Below are 27040 nucleotides of genomic sequence, written 5' to 3'. Positions count from 1 at the left end.
TGGGTAACGAATCGCAATCAATGCCTTTCGTTTTATTTGATGAAGGAAACTACCCTATTGGGCCTCCTCCATGCAGTCCCCTTGCCATGGTCCTTGCCATGCCCCTTGCATATGAAACTCGAGCGGCGCAAACCCACCTTCACTTATTTCTTTTTTAATATACTTTCCCGGCGTTCGAAGAACTGCGCACCTTGAACTCTGGAGTTCCGAAGGTCCCATTCAGTTCTCGCGATGACGGCGAGCGTTGACTAACTTTCAAGAGCGCAGTTCAGCTCGTCCACCTGCTCGGCGAGGCCATCACCGTGTTGGGAATCCGGGGCGAATCGGCCTGAACTGGCATCGATGATCTGCCAACTTGAAGGTCGCTGCTTCGATTCTTCGACTAGCGATAACACTACGACAGGACGATACCTCCCTATCGAGCAGTATTATTTGGTGACGGCCAACTCGCTTCATCTTTTTACATGGTACGGCAACATAACTTCCTTTTTTAAAATGGGCGCCATTCCCCAGTGGTCTCGTTCGAGAGGCTGGCTATAAAGTTTTGTTTCTGCAAAATTCAATCGCCATCATGGGTCATTTAGTCGCTTCACACTTCAAGAGCATAGATGGCTGTTTTGAATGAACACTTCCCTGAGCGCTTCACCTCAACTTGGGGCGATTTGGAGTGGCCGGCCCTCTCTCCCGATTTGGCCCCTTGTGATTTTTTCAATGGGATTTTTTGATATTTCATGTTTATGTGCACAGTCCGAGGACCCTGCAAGCTTTGAATGCCAACATTCGGGATGAATTTGCCAGCATACCCCCTGATATGCTGGTAACAGTCATGACAAACGCCAGAAAATGGTTTACTTAGTGTCTGAGGAATAGGGAATCTACCTGTCTTGGTCTTCAAGATTGTGCGAAACAGAACTTTATATATGTGCCTACATTGTAAAAAAAAGCAAGTAAAAAGTTTCTGATCGATACGATAGGATTTAATAAGTCTTGAAAAAAGGAAATTAACGTTGCCGCATCCTGTATATAGATTTAAATGAAAGAGGAATTCTGTTTGTCTGTCCGCTTTGCGCTTCCATACGGCTGCACGGATTTCGACCAAAGTTAGCACATGGGTGCATCTCATGCTCCTAAACCCCGTAGTGCTATTTTTGTTTGCGTCTGACGCGTCCTTTGCGTATTTTTCTCGTTTCCATTTGTTACGTCATATCATACAAATTCTACGATTGGGAATCCTGCCGCGCAGGCACACTTCTTGACACTCTCAAATGGAAAGTATATAAGGATACTACACTCGCTTATAAATCTTCTTGGTGCAAGCCTTCTTGCTGCGTCATGCGTGTTCACACGATGATTTTGGTCTACGCACGTACGCACACATAGCAATCGATGTTGTGGAGTGGGGTATAAGCTGATCCCGTGAGCGCTGTATGGAAATCGTTTTTCCATTGTTTACTGTTCAGCATCTTCCGCTCACCGTCTTACTATATTTTTTTCCCACTTCTCTGGGTACTATCTATTCCAGAGCCGGTTGGCCTGCTAGTAGTAGATGTAAATAAAAGAGGATGTCTGTTCGTCTGTCGGCTATGGGTTTCCATACGGCTGCAAGGATTTCAAACAAAGTTAGTACATAGGTGCATCTCATGCTTTCGAACTCCGTAGTGCTACTATCATTTGCGTCCGACGTGTCCTTTGTGTCGTTTTCTCGTTACTGTTTGTTAAGTCACGTCATACGACTTCTGGGATTGGACATACTGCCGGGTAGGCTTTTTTCTTGACACATTCAAAGAGAGAACATAAAAATCCTACTACGTGACCATTAATTCCAAGTAATCCACTCATTTGGAAGTATCCTTCTTGAGCAACGCCGGGTTGCCTGCTGGTCTATAGATATAAAAGAGAATGCGTGCTTGTTTGTCCAGTATGCGTTTCCATACGGCTGCACGGATTGCGACCTAAGTTAGTACGTAGGTGCATTATGCTCCAAAATCCCGTAGTGCTTCTTCTGGATGTGTCCCACGCGTCCTTAGCGTCGCTTTCTCATTACTGAATTGTTTTTTTCCATTGTTTGCTGCTAAATATGTATTCTACCTTCAATATACCTGATTTGTCCCTTTACCTGTAATCTTGTCACGATCTGTTATTCTGACTTGTGATACCTCTAGCGATACCTTCTCTTAAGGTTGCGTTCATCAATTCACTTTTACTGATATGTACCACCTTGCTGTCCCTAATCTCTCTGATATTTGGACAAATTTTCACAATTTCCTCCTTCGAATTGTCAACCATAATGAAATACGTCTTAAATAATATTTTTTATCTCTATTTGTAATGAACACTGCTTGAGATTTTAAAATGGTGCCAAACCTTCTTCCGTTGAGTGAGCGACACATATATTAAGTGATAAAAATGTATCAGTCATACTTTATGGTAGTTATCCGGATAACTCTTTTTTTCTTTAAAAATTTTCATAAAATTCAGCTCCAGGTGTTAATGTCTTAATAATAAATACTTAGGTTACTTTTTCCTACGCGTACAAGTTTAGGTGCAAACATATTTATTGTATGTTTAATTAAGAGTGTGTATCGTGTATATAATTCCATACACGAGTGCTAAGCATCCATATATCCTGATTTTATTATTTTATCAAGCCCTCAGAGGAAAAATATGCTGGGGAGTTCATCATTATTTTTACGGGGAGTTTGTTTTCTTGTTGTTATTTTGTTTAAGCATATTGTTAACGATGAATTGAGCGCTCAGGAAGGAGAAGGAACATCAGGATTTCTATAAAAGTCACAAGTATAAAAATTTAATTCAGTGCCTGTGAAGGTCTGACACTAATTACAATTAAGTGGGCCTTTCAGCTTTCATGTACCTAAAACATGAAATGTTTTCTTCAGTGCATGTATTGAAATTTTTTAGTGTAACGCTATTGGAATAGTTATTATATGCAACAAAAGTAATGACCAGGTCCATTAAATATGTATCTAAATTATATCCACAGTGGATTTATATAGCCTAAAACTTAAAAACCGGACAGATGTGTTTATCGTACCACGTGGAATTTTTCTAGATTACTCTTAATTTCCAAAAAATCAAGTTTTAAAACCATGCGTAATGTATGTAACGTGATATTTTATTATTTAACGTAATTTACGTAAAAATTTTTGCTTTGCTATCCACTTCATTATTCCGTCATAATATTGGAGTTGGAGTTTCAATACTAGCCTCGACTCTGTTTTTGCGCAACTAGGTTGTACGCTCTTGTATCACGTATATATTTTCCACTGATATCATACTGCACTCTTTTTGTCCATAAAGCCGTGGAAGCAGATACGGAAAATGTCGTTGTTAGAGCAGTTTTTTGCCGCTTTTTAAAGAGTTGACGTCGTTCTTCAGAGGTCACTCATTTGCCTCAGTGTCATATTAATGAACATCTCAGTGTCGTCAAAGGTCTGTGGCGTGTTGAAAAGGCTTCACGTCTAGTTGGGAAGTTTCTATCCTTCCTTCGCGGTAAGTACAAAATTAGGACATAATTTCGACCGATATAGCCCATCCCCATCTTGGGGATTTTTTTTTTGTGGATTAAAATTCACGACGCAAGAATGAAATATTTCTACGAAAAACCCCTGTAGGAGGGTTTTTACAGTTATATGAAAAATAAGATTTTTAAATTAGTTAAAATCTCCATTTATGAACAGTTATTTTTCTCTATTTTTTATTTCATTTTTTAGGTGTAAGAGGCATTTCTGAGGTTTTTATGGAGCCGGAATTTTAGAGATTTAAAAAAATGGTCGTGTCTTTACTGAGAAAACAACAAAGAAGCTGTGTAGTGAAACTTTTTTGTGCGAGTCTACCACTGCACAATTACAAGTAAACATTATTATCTCTAAAAAGAAACAGCGTTTTGGATTCCTTTCATATTTCTCTTGCTGATCCTTAAAAATAGCGCGTGTATTAAAACTTATAGGTAAACAATCGGTCTATAAAATGTTATAGGTTAGTATTTTGTTCATCTGAAACGTTATTTGATGGATGTGTTTAATGTAGAAGTTTTTCAGATTTCCCTTCTTTTCTAAAAAAATATCACCAAGTTTTATTGCCGTTTGTAAAGTATCATAAAATTTAAAGAATGGACACCTTTGTCTGTCGCTAATTAGTTTACGATTCCTGTGACACGAACTATTGGAAATATTTTCTTCTCAAATTACTCATAGCGATTGATCATGAGTATTTGTACAAAAACAATTGGATTGGCATGGGTTTCGCTCATGAAATTTTAGAGCTATATTCTTTTAATGCGTGGAGACTTTGCCCTTAAGATGTTATACCTATTCATTATATTTCAATTCGAATTAGAAAACATGGGTAGTACATCTATCTTTGTAACTCGGAGCGCAAATGATATTCTTATTAGATATGAATGTTTCTCTTGCAAATATTTTAGGTAGTAAAACTGTTGAACACAAAACCGTTTCAGTCAAAATTTCGGAAAACCGATCTATTTTTCGAAAATTAGCGCTATCTAATTCGAACAGAATTTTGAAATGCTGATTTTGTTGAATCTCATCTATTATAGGTAAATCCTGCGCGTAGAACAGATTTTTTAAGGGTTTATTAGATGATAATTCTTCTTTATAAAATTATATTGATAGTTCTTGGTCATGGAAAAACATCGTGGACGGCATACGAAGTGGTGTTTCGTTGACGCAATGCAGTGGCGTAACTAGGAATATGCTTTGGGGGGGATGGGAGGGTCTGGGGGTGAGGCCCCCCCTCCGAAAAAATTTCCGGGAAAATTTTTGAAAAATTACATTCCTGGAAATACATTTTACATCATTTTGACACTTAAAATTTCACTTTGAGTAAATGCAATAATTATATGTCAAAACTAGACAATAGTTTAAAATATTTTTTAAACTTCTCTGAGGCTTTTGAGTGGGACTTCTTTCCCCCTCATCCTCCCACCATAGTTACGCCACTGACGTAATGAGTGAATATAAAACAGCTATGCGTCTTGCTGTCGTTGAAATTAAGGAACTTCATTGAGATTATTCTTGTAATTTCCTTGGGTACGCCTGAAGTTGCCTTAAGAGCATAAGATCCAAAATTCATATTCATGTCGTAAACGCCTCTGGAATATGCAAGTCATCGGGCGTATAAAAATGTCGTCTTCTTTCGAAACTAACGTTGTTAAAAACACCAAAGGAAGAAAATTTCAGTTTATATTGTCATTTAATTGTCCCTTATCTCTCGATTGCCGAGCAGGTATGATACCAGTTACACTATTGGCTATTTAAGTGGTAGAGATTGAAATAGGTATTAAAATACATTTATGTATGATCTTTGGCAAGCTAACGAAGAACAAGAATACAAGAAAAACCAACGCAGTCGGCACCAATTTAAAAGTATGCAATATGGAATTAGAGAATGTAGCTTAAGTGAGCACAGCGTTGGACTGGCAAAAGTTAAAACATGCGTGTAGAGAATATTTTGAGTTTTGGTAGAAACTTGGCTGAGTAATTGGGATTCCGTGTTACAATTCCGCTCAAATCAAACTATTATTTGGGCAATTCCATTAGTGACGGAATTACCTTTAGAGAAAACTATACAATAAGATATTTCGATAAAATTTTAAAATACATAACAATTGCAAAACTTCTAACTGTACATGATCAAAAAAACGTTTATGAAGGTGGTGCTTGTATACAGAAACAAAATTAATTATCGAAATAACTTCTAAATATGCCCAAAATTAACATGTGACGGAATTACTTCCAGGTCAACCTCTAAGCGTAATGTTTTCAAACATCTTTAAAGGTCTGTGAATCGAAGTATTAGTTGAAATCTTTTCATAAGGCTCTGAATAATGTTTCAAATACTGATTTCATAAAATTCAATCATTTAGCTGTTGATTAATCAAGATAAAATATTTCCAGCCTAAATTTTAATTCGACAGAAAAGGTTGACATTTTCATGGAATCGCCCATTTTCATAGCGACTTTCGGTGTTTCTATCATGAATAATACGAAAGAGGATCCTCAAGTCGGCCTCTAAATGTGCTATCACCCACCTCGTATTTAAATCGGTTTACAAAAGTCGCCACTAGCGTCGCTAACGGAAAAATTATCTGAGTTTCACGGGAAAATAAGATATAATTAGGGATATAAATCGAAATTTATATTCATGATGATATGATCTATCAAAATCATAATATTATAATGCCATTCCTCGCAATTACAAACATTATGCAAAATGTTGAAAAAAGTGGATCGCATTGCGCACACCACCGCGCCGCGGACAGTTTTGAAAACCGATTAAAATGCGACCGAAGTGACAATAGCATTCAGCCTTCTATGTGATGGAATTGAGCCTCCTCTTTGCATTCCCCTTGGTTTCTATTAAGTTTCTGCGTTCCACTTTGTTCCTGTATTTTGCAGTGTTGTCTTTGCAAAGGCAATGAATTGCATCGAAGAGTTATGAATTTGATAGATCACATCATCATGAATGGAAATTTCTGTTGACACTCCTAACTATACCTTATTCTCCCGTGAAACTCGGATCAATTCAAATAAAGGTATAAGTATTGTATGTAATAGGGCGGTTTCCTATTATTTTTTTATTGCCTAAATCGAAAGATTATTACTCCTGGAGTACGTATTTCACGCTTTTAGATTTTTAAATGACGATATCTATTTTTCGCGATTAAATGAAAAGTGAAAAATTTCAAGCGCGCGAAAACGCGCCGCGTAAGTAGGAATGATGGGAAAAAGTCCGTGCGACGCATTTCTGGTTCCCCCTCCCGCCTTGTGAGGTGACCTTGATCGAGGCTCTGAGCGCTGATAGGACGCAGGATGCTAGCGGGTAGCTGAGTACCTTGCTGGCTGGTAGCGCTTGGCTTAAAAAAGGTTTATTAATACCTTATCAAACGAAGAAAACTTTCCGACCTTAGCCAGTTTTAATAGGTGATTATTAAGACATGTTTCCCTGAGCTCTGTGCCTCATGCATGCATTGGTAACCTCAGACGATGTATAATTCCTATCCTCTCGTGTAGAAACTAGGTCCCTGTGACGTCACCTGGAGTGGAATCGCATGGGCGCCAATCTGGCCTTTTTCAAATGAGGATAAAATTTGACCCTTGCCATTCGTCTAAACCGGTATTTCAAAAACCAAATAATTTGTGTATTATGAATACACTAATGATGGGTAACGAATCGCAATCAATGCCTTTCGTTTTCTTTGATGAAGGAAACTACCCTATTCTTATGCGTTATGAGAGAAAGTGTGTTATGAAAGTGTGTGTGTTAAGAAAAGTTATCCATGTGTAAATTACTGTAAATTCACAATCGAATGCCATTGTCAAGAAAACAAATAATTCATTTAAACGAAATAAATGTATTTTTTATGTATGTTAGCACCAGTCATGTTCTAAATAGTGTATGAAGGTAGCCCCAAAACTTTTCCACAAAGGGGCACCTATATATTCCACAATTATTGCAGGTTTTTTTTCTCGATATAATGTATTTGAATATGAGTGGAATAAAATTATATTATTATTATTAATTTGTCCGTCAGCGACGCGAGTGGCGACTTCTATAAAACCCATTTAAATGCGCGGTGGCTGACAACACATTTAGAGGCCGACTTGAAGATACTATTTTGTAATATTCGTGATTTCTATATTTGCGCAGTAGTCACATGTTTACTTGCTGTGGTTGAACATGTCAAGATCCTCTGGGCCTTAGTTACCGGATATTTTCGTTTGAAATCTGGGAGATATCGCGAGCGACTCGAAGTGGGAGGACGGATGGCCTTGGTCATAACATTGCAACTTTTCCAGCCTTCACTTTCACGCATTCCCCAATCTCTCCCTACTCCCTGGTGTCTACAATCCCCTTCCCCGTGCTCCCGCCAGCCGGCGTAGTTACCAGCGCGGAAGCTGAAACACCCCAATCGGAATTCCGGCCGACTTCCCTCACATCTGCGTCTTCCTCTACGATTTTACCCAAGAAAGCGACTGGCAGGTAATGTTCGTTTTCTAAACATGCAAGTGGTAGGCGGTCGGAAGGTAGATTCAAGAATGCCGATGACTAGAAGGCGTTGAAATGATATTCATGCGAGCAAGGAAAGTGTTTCAGGTCGAGACGAAAAAGAAAATTTCCGCTACATGTTTTTTTTCCGTATTATTTTACTTTAACATAGCATCACAATTACGGCCAGTTTTTTTAGCATACCTTAGGTTACTATTAACCTAATTATTATTAACCTATTATATATTAATCAATTATTAGTATTAGGAAGCCGTAACCTAGAGAAATGTTAAAAGTTACGGTGAATCAATTTACGTTAGCATAATGAGCAGCTGATTTTAGTCCTACATATGATAAATTTTCGATTTTTTCTCGAAGTTTTAAATTTCGATAACTTCTTTTATCATGCATTGCAAAATTTCAACTGGGCATTATAAAATCTGTTATTAGTCCCGTCTTACAGTCGACATAACTGTTAGTATATTGGACACATAATATTTTTACGATTAATTATTTATTTCTTAGTCTATTGTTAGTTGGTTAATTGTTAGCTAGTGATTAGTTACTTAATATTAGAACTGTTTGATCCATCGGATTTTATTATGCATAGTTTTATATTTTCTGACGGACCCCATAAATGAAATTAGTTTGGGAATACCGATGAAGTGATTGTTAAAACTACGTAAAAGTTAATCAGTCCAATTGCAGATGCTTATGGATTGCTGATTTAATAGTTTTTGATAATCTTATTTCCAAATGGAGAAATACACTTTCCAATTGAACATAAAAAATAAATTGACTGTTACCATCTTTTTCTAATATGAACAATTGTCGCGAGTGTAGAGTATCAGCGATATGTCATCCTGGGTAAAGGTCACAAGGACAATTTAGTGCGTGTGGGTGGAATGGAAAGGTTTGAAGGAAAAAGAATTTTCCGAATACTCTCCTGTCGATCTCTCTAAAACCGACCGGAAATGGAAAAATACACGGAAAATGCCCTCAAACCTGCACTAACATAAGAATGTGATTGCGACCGATTCAAGGCCCGCAGATAGCCGAGTCATGCACAGGATGTGGAATCGGAATCAAAATCAACACGAAGCGTTTCGAACAAGAGTAGTTGTTTTCAAATACCATGTCGCGTTATCCTCAACGTCATTGTGTACCGGAGAACATGCAAGTACGAGAGCACTAACCTAAATCGCAGGCCCCGGACCGACCGTTGTGGTAATGCATAATTAGAAGTTAGTATACACCACGGAGCAATTTTCCATGAAAAAATGTTTGGCTTAAAGGGTATTCGAACGCGGAACTCCCGATCCGGTTTCCAATTCCGTCTAAGCCAAAAATGTTTTCACGGCGAATATCACCAATGGTTATATTTGCAGCCGTGCGCGTGACTAGATACTGAATAACATGTTTCTTGCGGTTTCTTGTTAGGGCAATGTGTAATCTTATTTGTCCTCGCTGTGAAAAATTTAAGCTTTGGACGATTTTTGTGAAAAAACGTTAAATTAAGTTATTTTTCACAAATTAAATTATTAATGCATTTTTTCCATTGTATTACAATGTTTTGAGTTTATAATATTTTTATTGGTACTTATCGTTGTGAAATTGAAAGAATCTGGCATTTGAAAAAAGACCTGCAACACCGTTGTTCAGCGAATTGTTTTCAGTGCACTTAGAAGAAAGACCTGGTGTTAACTCTGCAGATTTTCGTAGACGTTGATAGGATTAATGCCCATTGACGGTGATTACTGAAAGGGTTCTTAATGACTGTAAATGCAAGACTGCGATTAAAAAACACTATTCTATAAGCAAGGTAGAAAAGAAAAAGTGCAATACGTTGGTTACCTTAAATGCCTTAAACCTTCAACCCACCATCACAGTAATTGTTGAATTGTAGCAATGAGTGGCAACTAAAAGGCACTGTGCATAAATTTGAACATATAAAATATGTTTCTTACGACGTCATGAAAACTTAATACCAAAAAAATAACAAGAAAAATCATAAAATGCCCAACAATGCCAATGACTTGTCTAAGTTGTTCACTAAGGTAATTGCAATGTATCCTCGGAGCTCTACTTCCGAATTCGGCCGATAGTTGGCGTCTCACTTGTCTGGATTCTCGAATTCATCCCGTGTATACGATCTTGGAAAGATGTGCTCTCATTCCATGGGCGGATTCAGCATCAAATTTGGGGGTCATGACTTGGGTACGGAGAGTATGGAACACTCCACGGGAGAGAGGGGCGTTCTCCCGTGTAAAATTCTTAAGAAACATCCATTTTTAACGCATTTTGGATCCTAAAACTTCGTTTTTATCCTTAACAACGGATGAAATTAAAAATTTTTATACGTATAAGAAGGTTAACAGAGGATAAGGAACAAATTGCCGGCTGGAATTTTAAAATACCTATACAGTATTAATGTTTCATCCAATAAAAACGTGAAAATAGATATGCATTTGCTTATAAATTCCCTTTGCTGCTTAACAAGGACTAAAAAACTCTTAAAATTAATAGGTAAAAATTGTGGGGACCATGACCCCCCCTCTAAATCCACCAATGCCTCTATCCAATAGGGTAGTTCCCTTCATCAAAGAAAACGAGAGGCATTGATTGCGATTCGTTACCCACCATTAGTGTATTCATAATTTACAAATTATTTGGTTTTAGAAATATTGGTTTAGACGAATGGCAATGGTCAATTTTAACCGCGTTTGAAAAAGGTCACATTGGCGCCCATGCGATGCCACTCCACGTGACGTCACAGGGACCTAGTTTCTATACGAGTAGATAGGAGTTTTACATCGTCTGAGATTACCAATGCATGAACGAGGCACAGAGCTCACGGAAACATCTCTTAATAATCATATATTAAAACTGCCTAAGGTCGGAAAGTTTCCTTTGTTTCATGAGGTATTAATAATCCTTATATAAGCCAAGCACTACCTGCTAGCCGGGTACTCTTCTACCTGCTAGCATCCTGCGTCGTATCACCGCTCAAAGCCTCATCTCAAGGTCACCTCACTTGGCGGCAGCGGTAACCAGAACGACGTCACACGGGGTTTTTCCAGCATTCATACTTAGCCGTCGCGTTTTCGCGCGCTTGAAAATTTTCACTTTTCATTTGATCGCGAAAAGTAGATATCGTCATTTAAAAATCTAAAAGCGTCAAATACGTACTCCAGGGGTAATAATATTTCGATTCAGGCAATAAAAAAATAATAGGAAACCACCCTATTGTTTTTTGTGATGGTGCTGTACTGAACTGGCCATATTACCGATCAATCGCGAGTCGACTTCGCCGCCAAAGCGATCTCAACGGCCTTGTGCGTTAATCTCCCTCGCGTGGTGGCCAACGGGCCAATCCCGTGGACATCTTCACGACGAAAAGGTCGCGGAGATCCCCAAAGAGACGTCCTCGTGAACGGAGATACGGACTGGAGATTACTCTCGAGATTTGAGTTTATCTAAGGACGTCGAAGGGATCAATTCTTGATGACGATGACGTGATTTTCGTTTTAAGAGGACCGCATCAGTGCCGCTTAAGGCATTTTAATTTTAATTTACAAAGGAATGAAAATATTCAAGTTCGGTGGAGTTTCGCCAATAAATTTCTTGTGATAGTGGCAGTGAATATTATTTTATAAATAAAGTGAAACTAAGCTCTTGTAAGGTGTATTCCCTATTTTTTCGCGGAATGGTGTATAAGATGCACTCATGTCAATAGACAATATTAACACTTAAGACCATTTATGTGTCAAGACAGAAAATAGTATATCGTCTCAAGCGTGAGCTCTAATTTAAATATAATTAGGGAATTATTATGATGGCCGCTAGGGAATGACATCGCTAATTAGCTGCAGTTTTTCTGTGAATATAGCTCTGCCTTCCGTATTGTGCTGCTTAACTATATTCCATTTCCAATGATATCCTAATGCTCTTATAATTGATGTTCTCAGATGCCTGTGAACCGATGGTTTCGTGACGGTAATATTTTCTCTCTTAACGTTATTTTGACCCGTAGAAAGTTGAAAAAGGTAGAATAGAATCATGGTCTTAGTGAATTTCTCTCCTTCCTTTCAGGTAGTATGAATAAGGAATCAATTATAATTGTGATTCATTTAACCATAACTATTGCGTTTATTATTCGTTCAATTGTATCACTTTGTAGTTTTATAAATATTTTTCACCTGATAAGCTTAAAGCAACGCTGCAGTTGTTTCTAGACTTATAATAAGTAACTAGCAAGCCACCAGGCTAAGGATAGTACTCAAACAAGTGGGAAACTTGGAATTCGTGGTCACATGGCAGGATTTTTAGGTAAAGAAACAAAGCAGGCATGATGATTGTATTCATATGTAACAGCAAACAATGGAAAAGATGATTTACGCATACCGCGCACGGGATCAGCTTTTACAATGCTCTACAACATTGATCGTTATGTGTGTCCGTACGTGTGCATAGCCCAAAAACGTCGTCTACATCTACATAATACCCCGCAAACCGCCTAAAAAGCGTGTGGCAGGGGGGTGTTAGGACACCAGCCGTTTACAAATAAAAAGGAAGTGCTCTAAGGAAATTACGACTAACATTTATTGAAATCCTTTATGGCTGGGGAGAAAAACGAATTCCCATATCCATCCGTTGGGCAAAACATCTCTCTTAATTTATCGCTTCTTTCGGACCTGGAAATATATTGTGGCTCTAATATTATGTTCTCCGTGTCGCTCTTAAAGATATCCATTCTCAAATGTTCAAGCAATGTAAGCCTAACGTCGTGGAAAGGCGTACCCCAGCAAACAGGTTTGTAACGAGCGGATTAATAGTTAAGTGTAAAATCCTTTCTTTGTGTTATGTTTTCCCTATGAGCGTGTCAAGAGGTGCGCTTACCCGACAGGATGCCCGAGAAATTGCAGAAGTTGTATGACGTGACGTAAAGACCGTTTTACACGGGATGCGTCATTTCGCAGGTTAGCACTGCATTCATTTCTCAATCTTGCGTACAATAATTATTTCGCAGACGAATGCGTTACCGCTTTACACTGTCCTCGCAACCCAGCATTCATTCACGAAATTTCGTATTTCCACTGAGTATCGATACTCAGTAAGTGGGCTCTAGCCCCCCTTAGGTATCCAATTTACACTAAATAGAATGGTAATTTTTTCCAACCCCCACTACTGCTGGAATTTAACCCCCACTTTTCCTTATCCTGGATCCGCCACTGTCGATCCTTTTTGTAGGGACAGTGCTATAGTGTTTTGTTTTGCCTCCCATATCTCTTCTAGTGCACTAAAAATTCACGGTCAGTGACCGATGATTTCGTGGCCGTAAATTTTTTTTTTGCTCCCTACCATTATTTTGACTGGTTTAATGCCGAGAATGATAAAATAGACTTATGGTCTCAGTTGTGGGAAGTAAATAAATAGATGGGACGTACTATTTCTTGTGATTCGGGGACGGGAGGAGGGCAGAGTTCATTGGGCGTAGCATACATTGTCTTTATCGAGTGGCATCCAGAATCGGAGGCCAGAGACTAGTTTCAGTTGAGAGTCCGATAAGCATGGCCAACCCCGTTGGTGAGGGCACAAAAAAGAAATCCAGGTCCATTACAGAGTCTTATCTTTGAAATTTGAGACGAGCTGCGGCAGAAATGGGCTGTGCTAACAGAAATACTCTGGTGACGGGAAAAGCTGTCGCGTAGTGAAGTGAGTGCCTGAGGCCAGTGGGGGATACAAAGAGGGACTAGGGGGGGATTGTAAATTAAGTGAAACTAAGCACTCCTAAGGCGTATTCTCTATTTTTTACGCGGAATGGCTTAATAATGCTCTCATTTCACATAATATCATTGTCAATTGAATGGTTTGCGGCGTAACTTCGTGAAATTGCCTCATATTGGAATAAAGTTTTTTCATTCCAATAATATCATTGTGTCTGGATGGAATCCAGTATATAGTCTCAAGCGCAAACTTCAATTTAAATAGAAGGGAAATATCATGAAATATAATAAGGGAATTATTATGACGACCACTTGGAAAAGACGTTGCAAAATAACAGCTTTTTTTTCTGAGATTATGCCTTTCCATAATATCCCCCTACTTGGGCATCCAATTTATTCTAGATGTAATTTTGTTCGGACCTCCACCACTGGTGGGAGGTTACCCCTAGGCTCTCCCCCCCTTTATCCCTATCCTGGATCCGCTACTGCTTGAGGCAGTTTATACGAGGATGATTATCCTTTTTTACGTATCCTAATTTAATGTTGGAACCTTAAGGATGTTCCTCAAAGAAAAATTTTCTATTCTTAAATTATTACAAGTCATTGAGAGAACGGATAGAAAAGCTATCCATTCGGAATCCCAGAGACCGATGCGATATCTAAGTCATCGCCCAAACCTTTCGACGTACGAAAGAGTAAACCTCGTTTTTAGGAGAAATAAATTTTCTCCTGTTTTTATTTTCGGATTATCTAAATCACTCGACTTGTAGCAAAGTCATGTAAAGAAGGGCGTAGTACTGGGCGAAAAATCTGTGATAGCGATTATGAAACATACTGTTATTGATGCCACCCTTCCATGGAACTTGGTATCAATATATTACCATTTGTCCAGTTATTTGGTGTCGCCATTAGAATGTAAAAAGTATTGAGCCTCAGCAATAATATTCGTTGAGTTCAAAGTGTCACATAGCAATAAATCTTTTGATAGGTCCATAAATATGGTTATCGCGAAAAAAATCCGCCACGAAATATCAATTTCACTCGTTTGCAAATGGAAGAGTTTGCTTGCGGTTATGTCGACATTACAGTTTCCGTTTTACAACCTCGGCGACCTTTGCCAAGGATTGAATTGGTGGAGCACTTTTTATTCCTGTGCCATCTCCACGTGAGGGGTTTTATTGCAGTACCCTTAAAGAAACTTGACGTCATTCCTTCCGCTCTGAGAACCGACGCTTTGACTAGGCGGAATAACGTTGTCTCATTGCCTAGACCAAGAGGTGAAAGCTTAGTAGGGATCACGGAGCTAGTTAAGAGTACCGACAGAATTTCATAACAGACCCTTGAACTGTCCACCTTCTAGGGCGGCTTTGCGTCAAAGGATACGTCAATGAGACATCTTTTGCAAGTACTTTTATACAGGGTGTACAATGTACATTGTCCGGGAAAACCGGGAAATTTGCGCGAATTTTTAATCCCCTAGAATATTGCATGAATTATTCATGAAGTTTTGCTCCAACCGGGAATTTCAGAATCTTATATTTCAAATTCATTTCGCATAAAATTTTGCCAGTTCAACGCCCATTCTCTGGCCTAAAAAGTGTTTGTCGTAATTTTAATCACACTGTATTAGTAGAGTTTTTACAGTCGCATCAGAACATGGCATGTCAGACAAGACCACAGAATCGAAATGTACTCTTGACTCAAGTAAGATTCAAAAAAACAAATAATAGAATGCCAAGTGACGTCAACATCTATTTATGAGGTCGAAGCAGCGTTTTGGCTTGCATTGAATAGATTTAAATTTTAAATACAATTTGTGCTAACTAACCTATTCCTTCTCCTTGTAAATAAATGAATATAATATTATTTAAAAGTATTGAAGTAATTTTGGGTGTTTTCAAATTCTTATCTAGCCAGGTAATCACGTAATGTAAACCTGGAATTTTGCAAAATGTCCATGGAAAACCGGGAATTAAGCATGAATTTTTCTGCTTTGATTACTGGACACCCTATTGTGAGACGATTAACTTACGTCAAAAAGTACGTTCAACTCTGAATCAGAGAATAACATTCCATTAATCAGAGTTTTGACTCACAATTTTCAAAGGATAAAATTCTTTGAGCTTTAGAATGCCTAATTCAGCATCCCCGTTAACATGTGATACAAAATCCAGGGATGTGTTTTATATCCCGGAATATCGGGGTTATTATAATATCTTGCCAAAATATTGGACTAGTATGTAATTTTGGTTATTTAGTGTTGATTTGAAGATTTTATCCAGCTTACAAATGAATTTATATTTAAACGATTTAATATTATGTTTAAGACCATCAATCTGATTATTACGACTATTTGCAAAATAATTCTATCAATATATGGAGATATTTACTTAAATGTGATGCAATATATAATGGTTAATAATGTGAAAATGTCCACTCTGAATATATAAAAGCTATTTCAGTTTGCATTTTTTATTATTGACGGTATTTCAGTTTCTACCGCTCTCTTAAAGATGAATTAAATTTATTGAACCCAGGTCATCATTAAATATTTATGGTAAATATGTATAGTTTGCCCCCATAAGAAAGTAAAATTATAGGTATTATGAGATATATTTTGATGTGTTTCCATTTTCTAAATGCAAGTAGAAATTGTTGTGAGAGGGTGGTTGCAAAAAAAACGGATTTATTAGAGAAAATCAAGGCAACAATTATTTTTACAAATTTCATACTAAGAGGACATTGGCTCTTACTCGAGCAATCACATTTCTTCTTTCTATCCCGACCTATATCTTAGGCCTAAACCGTATGATATGAAATTGAAATTTCGAGGGTATGTTTAGTAAATCCTTATCGGTTGTATCTCAAATATAAAAATATAACATCTGAGAAAATTACGAGGTCATCTTTTTATAATTTAGCTTCATGTTGAAAAGCACTCTTTAAGTACTCTGTACTTCTATGCATTTCTACCTTGAAATTTTCAAGATTTTAATGTTCAGCTTAAGTTTTTAATGAGCAGCATGTCGCAAAACAAGACCGGTAGAGTCTTGTGAGGCGTCCTGTTAATTTATCAGTGTTCCTTTTTCTCTCGTGGGCATGAGCGAAGTTTAGAGTTTTATATTGAGGTAGGGGGGCAGCAATCCTGCAGGGGGTTTAGGGGCTGTGAAACACCCTCTAGTGAATTATGGGATATTCCTTAGCTTCTAATTATGTTGAAGGGAGTCAGCTCCCCGCATGGGAAACGAGTAAGAGGGTTTACCCAAGTGATGATGTATACTTAATTCTTAAAGATGCGGGCGCCAAAGGAAGTTCTCAATGATTATGTGAAATGAAAACCTTTGCCAAATATGTGATACATATCCATTTAATGTAAAAGTTATCTATAACATAATGTATCACATGTAATGCATATTACATGGTTTCCTTAAAAATAAAAAATAGCAGAAAAAGTTATTAAAATGGAGTAACTGAAGCGTTTCTGGATACATATTGTAAAGAGAAAAATTTTTTTCATTGTGATTGAATTTACAGGTTTCGTATATTTTTCGGACTAATTATCATTGAAGTCGGGGGAGACAGGGATCTCCCTGCCCCACTCCGAAACTCCTCCCAAGCTCGGGGGGTCGAAGGGTAATTTTATTGAGGTTTATTCTGCAATCCTTGAACTGAATATTTCCTTCTTGATTTAATTAAATCATGGACATACCTGAATCCTTCCTGGCGCGCCATTGTGGATATGGTGCCGACGAGGCCCTGGTAGACCTCGGCCGTTCCTCCAGCCCTTACGATTTGGACCGTGGTGGGACTGGCCAGCGTGGTCACCAGCTGTCGACCCTCGCCTTGGATCTAATAATAGGGACAAACAAAGAGATCGAATGAGCAGATATCGCTTAAACCCATTCACTTGTGTTCCTTTGGGGAGTATATGTTATTTGCCTTGTGACCGTCGCAAATGCGTCGAAGAGCCGGACACTGCTAAGACCTTGGGCAGGGTCACTCCCTTTAACAGCCGTGGATCCGCCGTAACTGCACGGTCGTTTCATTCTCATTGAGATTGATTTACAATCCACTTGAGGAATGACGATGGATCTTCTTAATGTTGTCGGCTTCCTGAATAGACGTACGCATCTATGTTAAGGATATACATAGGGTTGAGAACCTTATGAATCCCTGAGCCACTTATTGCCCAAGGAAAGTGCATGACATTTTGAAGAAGACACGACGCACCTTGAGGTTTCAATTTGTTATTACGTACTACATCACAACTCTATAATTTATATGCATTGGTCAAACTGACGGTTGATGGAATTATTTTATTACTGGCCTATGTTTGGGAAAATAGCGAATTCAGCCACATAAGAATGATTAACCTCAATTTAACTGGTAAATGCTTAGTATTATTTGAATCGAAGCCGTTCCGTGACATCTTCTTTTGCTTTTCAAGGGAATGACGTTTTGGGCTTTCTTTCCCATCGGCAATTGATAATTTTTGACCCTAAGTATTAGAATGAAATGACACTATGTTGATTACATTTGACACCTTGATGCGGTCTTTTATATTCAGTAATATAAATTCCCATTGTAACTATTATTTTCTCAACTTCATGCTAGTATTCGTTCTAACAATGTCATAACATAAATATCATTGTGTTAAAAATGTAACATTTTTCGGTGATAACAAGTTGCAAGTATTTACAGCGACTCAGCTCATAAATAAAGGAATGAGGTGTTGTAATGGAAGGTTTTTTAGGCATTTTCTCGTGATTTACTAGTTTGATGCCTGGGAACAACCGTTTTCAAATGAGAATTTTTGACGGAAACGCAAAAATACAAACTCCAAATTTTCTGCCGTTCCTTTGAAACAATATTCTGATGCTGAACAATTAATTAGATAGCACCATTTACAGCGCTTTTACAAGATGGTAATTCTTTAACAATCAATTGGTATAATTGGAAAAACTCCATTTTCCCCATAATTATGTGTGATAAGTAGGTAAATGGAATTTTTCCAATTATGCCTATTGATTGTTTAAGAATTTTCCCCATAATTATGTGTGATGAGTAAATGGAGTTTTTTCCAATAATGCCAATTGATTGTTTAAGAATTACCATCTTGAAAAAGCGCTGAAAATTATGCTTTCTATTTAATTGTATAGCATATACACGTTTGATGGTCGACTGTTTTCAAAAACTCGATTCAAAGGCCGAATAGTGCTGTTTTCGGAGGAGTGGAAATAAATTAATTAATTAATCGTCTCTTTTTTCTCTTTCTATTAACCGGGGACCACGAAGTATAATTATTTTACCCATGTTTCGGGAAAAGTTTTAATGACGAACTTATACACATTTTATTCGCAATTTAAATTTCCTTAACTACGATGTTGGACAATAAGGGCCCCCGCGCACTGGCAACTTTTACGAAGCAACTATTTAGTTGCTTTGAGGAAGTCCCTATGGAACACACGGCAGTTGCGGCAACTAAAAAGTTGCCCGTGCGCGGGGCCACAGTCAATTTCGTGTGTTTTATTTGAACATCCACAGAGCAACTAAATAGTTGCTTTGTAAAAGTTGCCAGTGCGCGGGGGCCCTAATTGCAGAGGATGCATTCGCAAACACTAGGCCTGTAAGTGAAGGTCCTACATTTAGATATTTATATATTTTTAGCCGTATGGAGATATTACCTTCTATGTTTGCTTTTATAAACACTTCCATGTTCCTCAAGCATCAACAATATAATGACTACTGCGTAGTAGTAGCCGCAGTTTCCTCAAGAATGACATTTTTTGGTCGTCAATATTTTCGAAAGATGATGTTTTGGCCCAGTTCTGTTTACACTGGAAGAAATCTCATTCACCTGGAAGCAGTACGTAGCCTTAAAGTTGTATTATCAAATATGAGTTGCATTCTTTCGGAAAGCCGGGAATGGGTGATCACTCAGAAATATTTTTGTGACTCAAAATTTTAGTCTGTAAAATAGCTTCGAGTATCCTTTTCAGACCTGAAAAATATTTTCTGTGTATTTTCCGCAGAAAATTTGTGTTTGCCTCATTTTTCTACAGAAATAGAACTGAAATATATTAATTCGCGTAGAAAATTTCAATTGCAGTGATCGCAACCACTTGCATCACCCATGATACGTAAAAATAGTGCAAAATTTACAAGAAAAATGTTAAATGCAAAAATAAAAAAATGCGTACATCCAGAGTATTGATGTTATTTATGTGTAAGGTCATGTTTTTGAAACAATATCAATAAATAGTAGTAAAATAGTATCAATAAATGACGTTCCTCTATCTCAGTGGTTCCCAAAGTGGGCGCTACCGTCCCCTGGGAGGTGTTGCTGTAGTCTATGGGGGCGAAAAGTGCCAAGGGGGGACAGGGGGGCGCCGGAGGGTCCTGACAATGTGACAAATGCGAAGGTTTCCTAACCTTCCTTTTGTCTTCGTTTTCAAGCTCCGTTTCTAAAGTTTACTTTGTTTCCCGTATCTGGAAGTAATTTAAACCATTTGTTTTCTTACATTTTAAAGTAAGAGCTGTTGAAAAATATTTCCAAGCCTTTCTTGCACAAGGGAAACATTTGAAGGGGTTAAGTTTCATTTGGTCTATCGTTGGTACAACTTCACGACACAGAGAACTTAATCATTTATTAGTCATTTAATTAGTCATTGCTTTTAATGTAATTAGCACAATGTTCCTCATTTGGTTAATTAGTATATTATTCCGGAGTTTTCACCCGGGATTGAATTCAGAACCCCTTAATTAGCTGCCTAACAAGCTACCACACTCCACAGTTCTAGTTTAAGCAAACGAAGGCGTTGATTACTCTCAGAATAATTGTGCCATTTTAATAAAATAAACTAACAAAACGTTTGTTGCACCGTATGAATAATGACGAAAAACGAAAATATACGCACTTCATCGTACTTTTTGAGTTATTAGCCATCGAAGGACGTCAATGATGCCAAATCTCGTTAGTTGCAAGAAAATGGCGTAACTGTCGGCCAGACCAGCTGGGAAAAATGTAATTATACAGAATATATCACTAGCATTTTTTTGGGCCCCAACTTTGCTTTTTATTCTCGATGGACATGGTTTATTGCGTGGAAGGTTACTCTCGAATTCCACCTGGTCAGGTTCTCTATCTCGGCCAACGTTTCTATGCACGAGTTACCCATCGTCATCAGAGCATGATGACTATGGGCAACTCGTGTATCGAAACGTCGGCCGAGATGGAGTTGGAGAATCTGATCCGGTGGAATTACAGAGTAAACTTCCACGATTATATACGCCGGGAAAGCTTGCGATAATAGTTTATTACGGTTTATTTTTTTTAACATCACACGCCAAAGAATTTTTTTTAACCACTCAATCGCGTAAATACGCACTTAAGACATGATTTCCTTTGCATAGTCACCGTTTTCTTTTCCTCTACATTGTAATCGATAGATGCACAGCATGTTCCTCTCCGAACCGTGGAAACTACTCAAGACCCCATTCTTTCACTCCCAACGGGTCCGTTAGCCGAATCTTTACAAAGCTCGCGGGTGGACTCCCAAAATCTCTCTCCCCGTCTAGGCATAGTTAGGTGGGTCACTCTAGGTATCTAGCGGCGATGACCGTGCTCGCTGTGAGTTATGATGGTGGCATTTGGGGGAAATCTGGTGGGCTTTCCACCTGCCCACCCATAACCTGCTTCCAGTCACAAACACCACACCTACCATGCGAGTCGAGAAACACTTCCAGTCTTCCCCATTACAAGCTAATGGTCTCAAACGAGAATTTTTGTGGCTTGATTATCAATCTTGGTTTATCATCAATTATATTTACCGCATTTTGTGCCGTAACAAATGAGAAATAACATCCAAGATAATTTTACACTTTTTAGCTCCAATACATAAACGATTATGTTTCTTTTAATGGAAATACAACGCAGTTACCTCAGTACTTTCTTCATGCTACACTTATGCCCTAATCCGAACGATTTCTCGCTTCATTGAACGTAACAAGGGTTTCTCATTAAAAGTATTTACCACATTTTGTCTCGTGAAATGAGAAATATTTTCCTAAATTATTTTACGCTGTGTTTAGTGGTAGGTCCAATTAATCAGCAATTTAGTATTTAAAAATGGAAATTCAGCGCGATTGGTTACGGCTACCTTATATACGTAATCTCCCCCTTATCCCTCATACGAGGAAGGTCTGCCTTGATTACTCGATACGGGTGTTTTCATGAAAAATGTTTTCCAAACTTTGTTACGTAAATAAATAGAAGTGGTATCCAAGATTAGGTTCCACCGTTTGTATTAGTAGAGTCAATTAAGTCAGCGATTTAGTTTTGTTTAATGGAAATTTTACGCGATTAATGCAGCAGTCTTCCCTAGTCTATAAAAATATTTTCACATTCATTTCGTAAAAAAAGAAATAATATTTTTTATAATTAGGTATTTTTCATGAAAAAAACTGTATAGCGAGTAATCAATCTTCAACTTCGTCGTATAAGAGCACAAGGGCGAGATGAGGATAGAAAAGACTGCTGCAATTAGTCGCTTAGAAATTCCATTGAACAGAACTAAATCGATGGCTTACATAATTGACTCCACTAGTACAAAGGTTTAGACTAATCTTGCATACACTTTCTCATTTTTATTGAAACAAAATATGGAAAACATTTTTCATTAAAACCGCCGTAACAAGTAATCAAGCCAGAAAATGTAAGTGAGTAATTCCACCAATATTCGACAAAAAAATTGGCGACATTGTCCGTCAACGCTTTAGTATTAAAAAAATGAAATATCCATTTCATAGTTCTATTGAAAACTCAATTCTATTTCAGATTTTTGGCTCTGCAACGATAGACTCTTTGAATATGTTAAAAACTTGGTCATTGCATATTTTTTCTTTAATTCTTTACAGTGTTAGACGGTTTGGGTAAACGAGGGAGAAGAAGGAAGAGAAAATGATTTTTAGATAGAATGAAAGGGAGTAGGCCTTACTATGTATCGAAGAGGGAATTACATGAGGGAATGGGAGGCTTCCAGATCGCTTCCTAAATAATCAATGGAAACCTATCTTGATCGGTAGAATATTTTAATAAAATAAAAAAATGCAGCCTAGCCTTTAAATGAGTAACATGTCGCAAAACAAGACCGTTAGAGCTGGAGTGATGCGTCATCTTAAATTAACAGTTTTCCTATTTCTCTGCTTCGGGTCTAAGGATAATTTTATTGAGATATATTCTGTAATCCTTGGACTGGATGTTTCCTCAAGAACGCTTCTTAAGTACTTCGTGGAAACTTACCTTAATCGGTGGAATACTTTAATAGTAATACTGGGGTACAATCTGATTATTGCCTTATTGTTAGACTTATATTTCATTAACTTTTGGCCTCTGGATAAGAAAATAACCTCAGTTTGTATCCATCACGTCAACTTTTTAACCTACAGAATTTCCTCTTTTTGTCTCATATCCCATAAAAAATTTGCATGTGAATGAATTTCAACGGAAATATTTCCTTATGCACAGCCCGTACAGAATGATTGAATTTATACAAGTGTTATATACAGTTACTGCAAGTTGAAATTGCGATCGATCAAACAGTGAATTTTTTTTACCAAAAGATAAATATAAATATTGAGGTAAACATTTTCGATTCTAGCTTTTTTCTGGAATGCATTATCTGTGGATATTTATCCGAGACAAACTATTTAAGAGAGACTCAAATCTCGCACCAAATCATTCGACTCGTGCTGGTCAAATCCCATACGGACGGGTCAGTCACCCAGCAACAGTTGCATAAGGTTAATGTCAGCCGATTGGAGAGCAATGATGCCTCCAGTGTCCGAAGCTTATTGAAGCGGTGAGTGGTCAAAATTACACAAGGAATAATGAGAAAACTTGACTTGGCAGAAGAAAAACTTCTACATACAAGAATTGCCGTGAGAAAATATTCCCCAGGACCGGGAATCGAACCACGGACCTTTGGCTTTCCGGGCCAATGCGCAGACCACTACGCTATCCAGGTTCTTTAGTTCCCATGGCCATTATACCGAGACTCCTAGTACCATAGAGACACCTAGTACCATGACTCTCGGTATAATTGCCATGGGAAAGAACCTGGATAGCGTAGTGGTCTGCGCATTGGCCCGGAAAGCCAAAGGTCCGTGGTTCGATTCCCGGTCCAGAGGAACTTTTTCTCATGGAAATTCTTGTGTATTTCACCGCCGTTCACGCGGCAGGGTTAGAAATATTACACAAAACGTCTACAGTTTATAAATCAGCATGCCTATTTTACCCGAAACCGGCTCAAAAATTGAAGTGAACAGAAATTAAGTTAAAAATTGTTCCCCAGTGTAATCGAGGTCAGAAAAACCGAACTTACCTGGAGTCGAACTTTGGCCGTGTCCAGGGGGAAGGTGACGAAGTCGGCGATGCAGGCCGCTGTTCCGGCGGTCAGCAGTTTGACGGGCAGGGGGAGCGACGCGAAGTCCTTTGCGGAAGATCCGGCGGCCCTGATGGACGAGAAATCGCCCCTGGTGGTCGGTGGTGTCGCCATAATGTCCTTCTGTCTCTCGACTCTCTATGAGGAAGCTTTCACCTCTCGTGGGGAAGAAGCGTTGGAATTCTTTTCCCAGACGGAAAGAGGCCGCTGTCCTGGGGACTAACACCTTGAAAAGAGGAAATAAAGAACATGCCAAAGTTAAAACACTTTTCTAGCCTGATTTTTCTGTTGTCAATCTGATTTGAATTTGAATCTTATACCCAAGGGGACTGCATAGAGGAGGCCAAATTCCTTTCCGTATAAGGCTGATTTCTATTGCCACTTCGGTCGCATTTTAATCGGTTTTCAAAAATGTCCGCGGCGCGGTGATGTGTGCAATGCGATCCACTTTTTTTCCAATATTTTGCATTATAATTTTTTTAATTGCGAGGAATAGCAATGAACTTTTATTCATTTGATAAATCATCATCATATAGATAAATTTAGGTGGAAACCGCTACTTTCCCCGTGAAAATCGCATCAATTTGTTCGTCGCTAGTGGTGACTTTCGTAAACCCAGTTAAATGCGTGATCGTTGACAACACTTTTAGAGGCCGAATTTAGGATCCTCTTTTGTATTAATCGAGCCTATACCGTCTGAACGATAAGTTACATACTCGTATGTCTTTTGTTTGATAAATATATGCATTCGAAATACGTATATTATTTTTGAAACACCCTGTATTTGAGAAAGAACATAAATGGATTCTTTTGTGAAATTTAAATAATTTCACGAAGTTCATAACTAATGCAATTTTCGCTGCAATGCAATGCGATTTTTGCGATGTAGCCACTCCTTCCATTTTTCTCATTTTTCAAACCCTCCTTAATTAGTTCTAATAAATTCGTCGTGATAATATTTAATTTACGAAAGAAAAAAATTGAATGGAGGCGTATCGCTGGCCTCCCACCGTAGCGCTGTTCAGCTCTTCGGATTAGACGCCATATCGCTATTAATAAGGAATTTGAAATGCATTAAATTGCTCATATTAGTCTTGAATGAGGAAGATAATTAATTTGTGAGGATAAAGCCCCCGACACCGATTCCACTTATTGATAACTTGCGGGTAGTGGATAGGAATGATGTGAAAAAAATTCCTTGTGGTACATGTCGCTCATTATTGTCATCAATAAAAAAATATTAATTGAATCTGAGGTTTCCTAGTTATTTCTCCACATTGGTGACGGCTTTTGGTGATGAGCGATGACAATTTCTTCAGGTCAGAAGAAGTCACTTGTGACCTAAAGACGCGAGCAGGATAGCAGGAGAACTATCGTCGCTCTTAGACAGTACAATGTGGAGGAACGCCCGTAAGCTGCTGCAAAAATATTAATTGGCAGCTCCTATTTCGGTGAATTTACATTATTGGTTTCTCCTCCTCCCAAATTCAAGAAGGTAAATAAGGTGACGTCACTAACTACAGGATTCTGGTGAGAACTGGTCAGGGTGGGTGGTAATCCCTATAAGGGCCTCCGACCCTGTTAAGGCTCTGGGCCTGTAACTGTGTAATGCACCTGTGCTGACAGTTCCGTGCACCAAAGTATATTGTGAGCAAGTGTTCTCTGAATTTAAGATACGAAGTGTGTTCTGGAAATGAGGGGAATTGTTAAATTTCGCTGTTTTGAAGAGTCCGATTGCCAATATTTTTATTATGTTGGTATATATCGATGGCTAAGTTCTAACAACACGTATCTCTAAAATAGCAACTTTTCAGGAGAGCAAAAAACGATTATTTTTTTACTTGTACGCTGAAATTAAAAAACAAAAGTTCATAAAACTAAAAAAGAAGCATTCATTTTCAAAGAAAGAGTTGTTTTTCGCTTTTATTTAATTTTTTTGATGTTATTACACTATGTTTAAGATAGCCGTCCCAAACCGGCCAAATTTGAGATACGTGTTGTTAAAACTTAACCATCGATATGCCCCTGAAGTATGATAAAATTTTCAGTTGTATTCGTTGTTTACTTTGTCTGTGGCAGCCGCTAAGGTTAGACACGTTGTTATGAGCTCTGCGATTCTCGGCTCACACACCATTGCTTGTTCGTAAATTTTTGGCGTAAAACAATTCTGCAACGATGCCCCAGCCTCCATATCGCTAAACATGGCTCCGTGTTACTTTTTCCTATTTCCAAACATCAAATAGCCTTAAAGAACCGTAATTGTACAAGTGTAGATGACATTCAAAGAAATCGCTGACAGAGCTAAAGGCAAAGCAAAGATCGAGTTTGAGAAGTGTATCGAGGATCGGGAGATGGTCTGGCACAAGTGCATAATATCTATTGGGAACTTTTTTGAAGTCGAGGACATTAATTTAGTCTATTTTTTATAATGTATTTAGTGTAATTGAATCAGTATTTTTTTCCAAAAAACAAAATTTCCCGAGATTACTAAAAAACTAGGTGTAGAACTAAATAAATTACGGGATGTTTAAAAAAAATATTTTATTTCGCACCTCGGTTTGGATTGCTCTTTTTCTCAATAAAATTTTGAGGCGTTGAAAGGCTGTCGGGTTGAATAAAGTAAAATTGTGAACATGGTTATTCAGAGATCAGGCGTACCTAAAACTCTATCACTTCGTAAATTGAACTTGCGATTGTATCAAGTTGTAAATTAAACTCTTTTGCTAAATTCTTTTAAAAAAATGATCATATAATTGTTTAGTCTCACTTTTTTTCAATGGCCTGCGGGCCTTTTGGGGGCCCTTGACCTCGTAGCCGCAGGGGCCCTGGGTAACCACTTCGCCC

At 38.1% G+C, this 27040-nt stretch overlaps 2 protein-coding genes across 2 annotated transcripts in view; one reads left to right on the top strand and one right to left on the bottom strand.

The window, feature by feature from the left end:
- Window positions 1-27040, top strand: part of LOC124168767 (alkaline ceramidase) — an 84050-nt gene that overhangs the window by 39256 nt on the left and 17754 nt on the right. The gene's annotated exons all lie outside the window — the stretch shown is intronic.
- Window positions 1-27040, bottom strand: part of LOC124168766 (mitochondrial uncoupling protein 2-like) — an 81922-nt gene that overhangs the window by 40220 nt on the left and 14662 nt on the right. The window contains exons 3-4 of the mRNA XM_046547052.1: window positions 24137-24422; window positions 17464-17603 (exon numbers count right to left, since the gene is read on the bottom strand). Of these exons, the coding sequence (XP_046403008.1) occupies window positions 17464-17603; window positions 24137-24310 (314 nt within the window). The 5' untranslated portion in view covers window positions 24311-24422. The remainder of the gene's footprint in view (window positions 1-17463; window positions 17604-24136; window positions 24423-27040) is intronic.

This window comes from Ischnura elegans, chromosome 12 (genome assembly GCF_921293095.1).
Source record: "Ischnura elegans chromosome 12, ioIscEleg1.1, whole genome shotgun sequence".
NCBI classification, from domain to species: Eukaryota; Metazoa; Arthropoda; class Insecta; order Odonata; family Coenagrionidae; genus Ischnura; species Ischnura elegans.
This window is presented reverse-complemented; position numbering and strand designations above follow the sequence as displayed.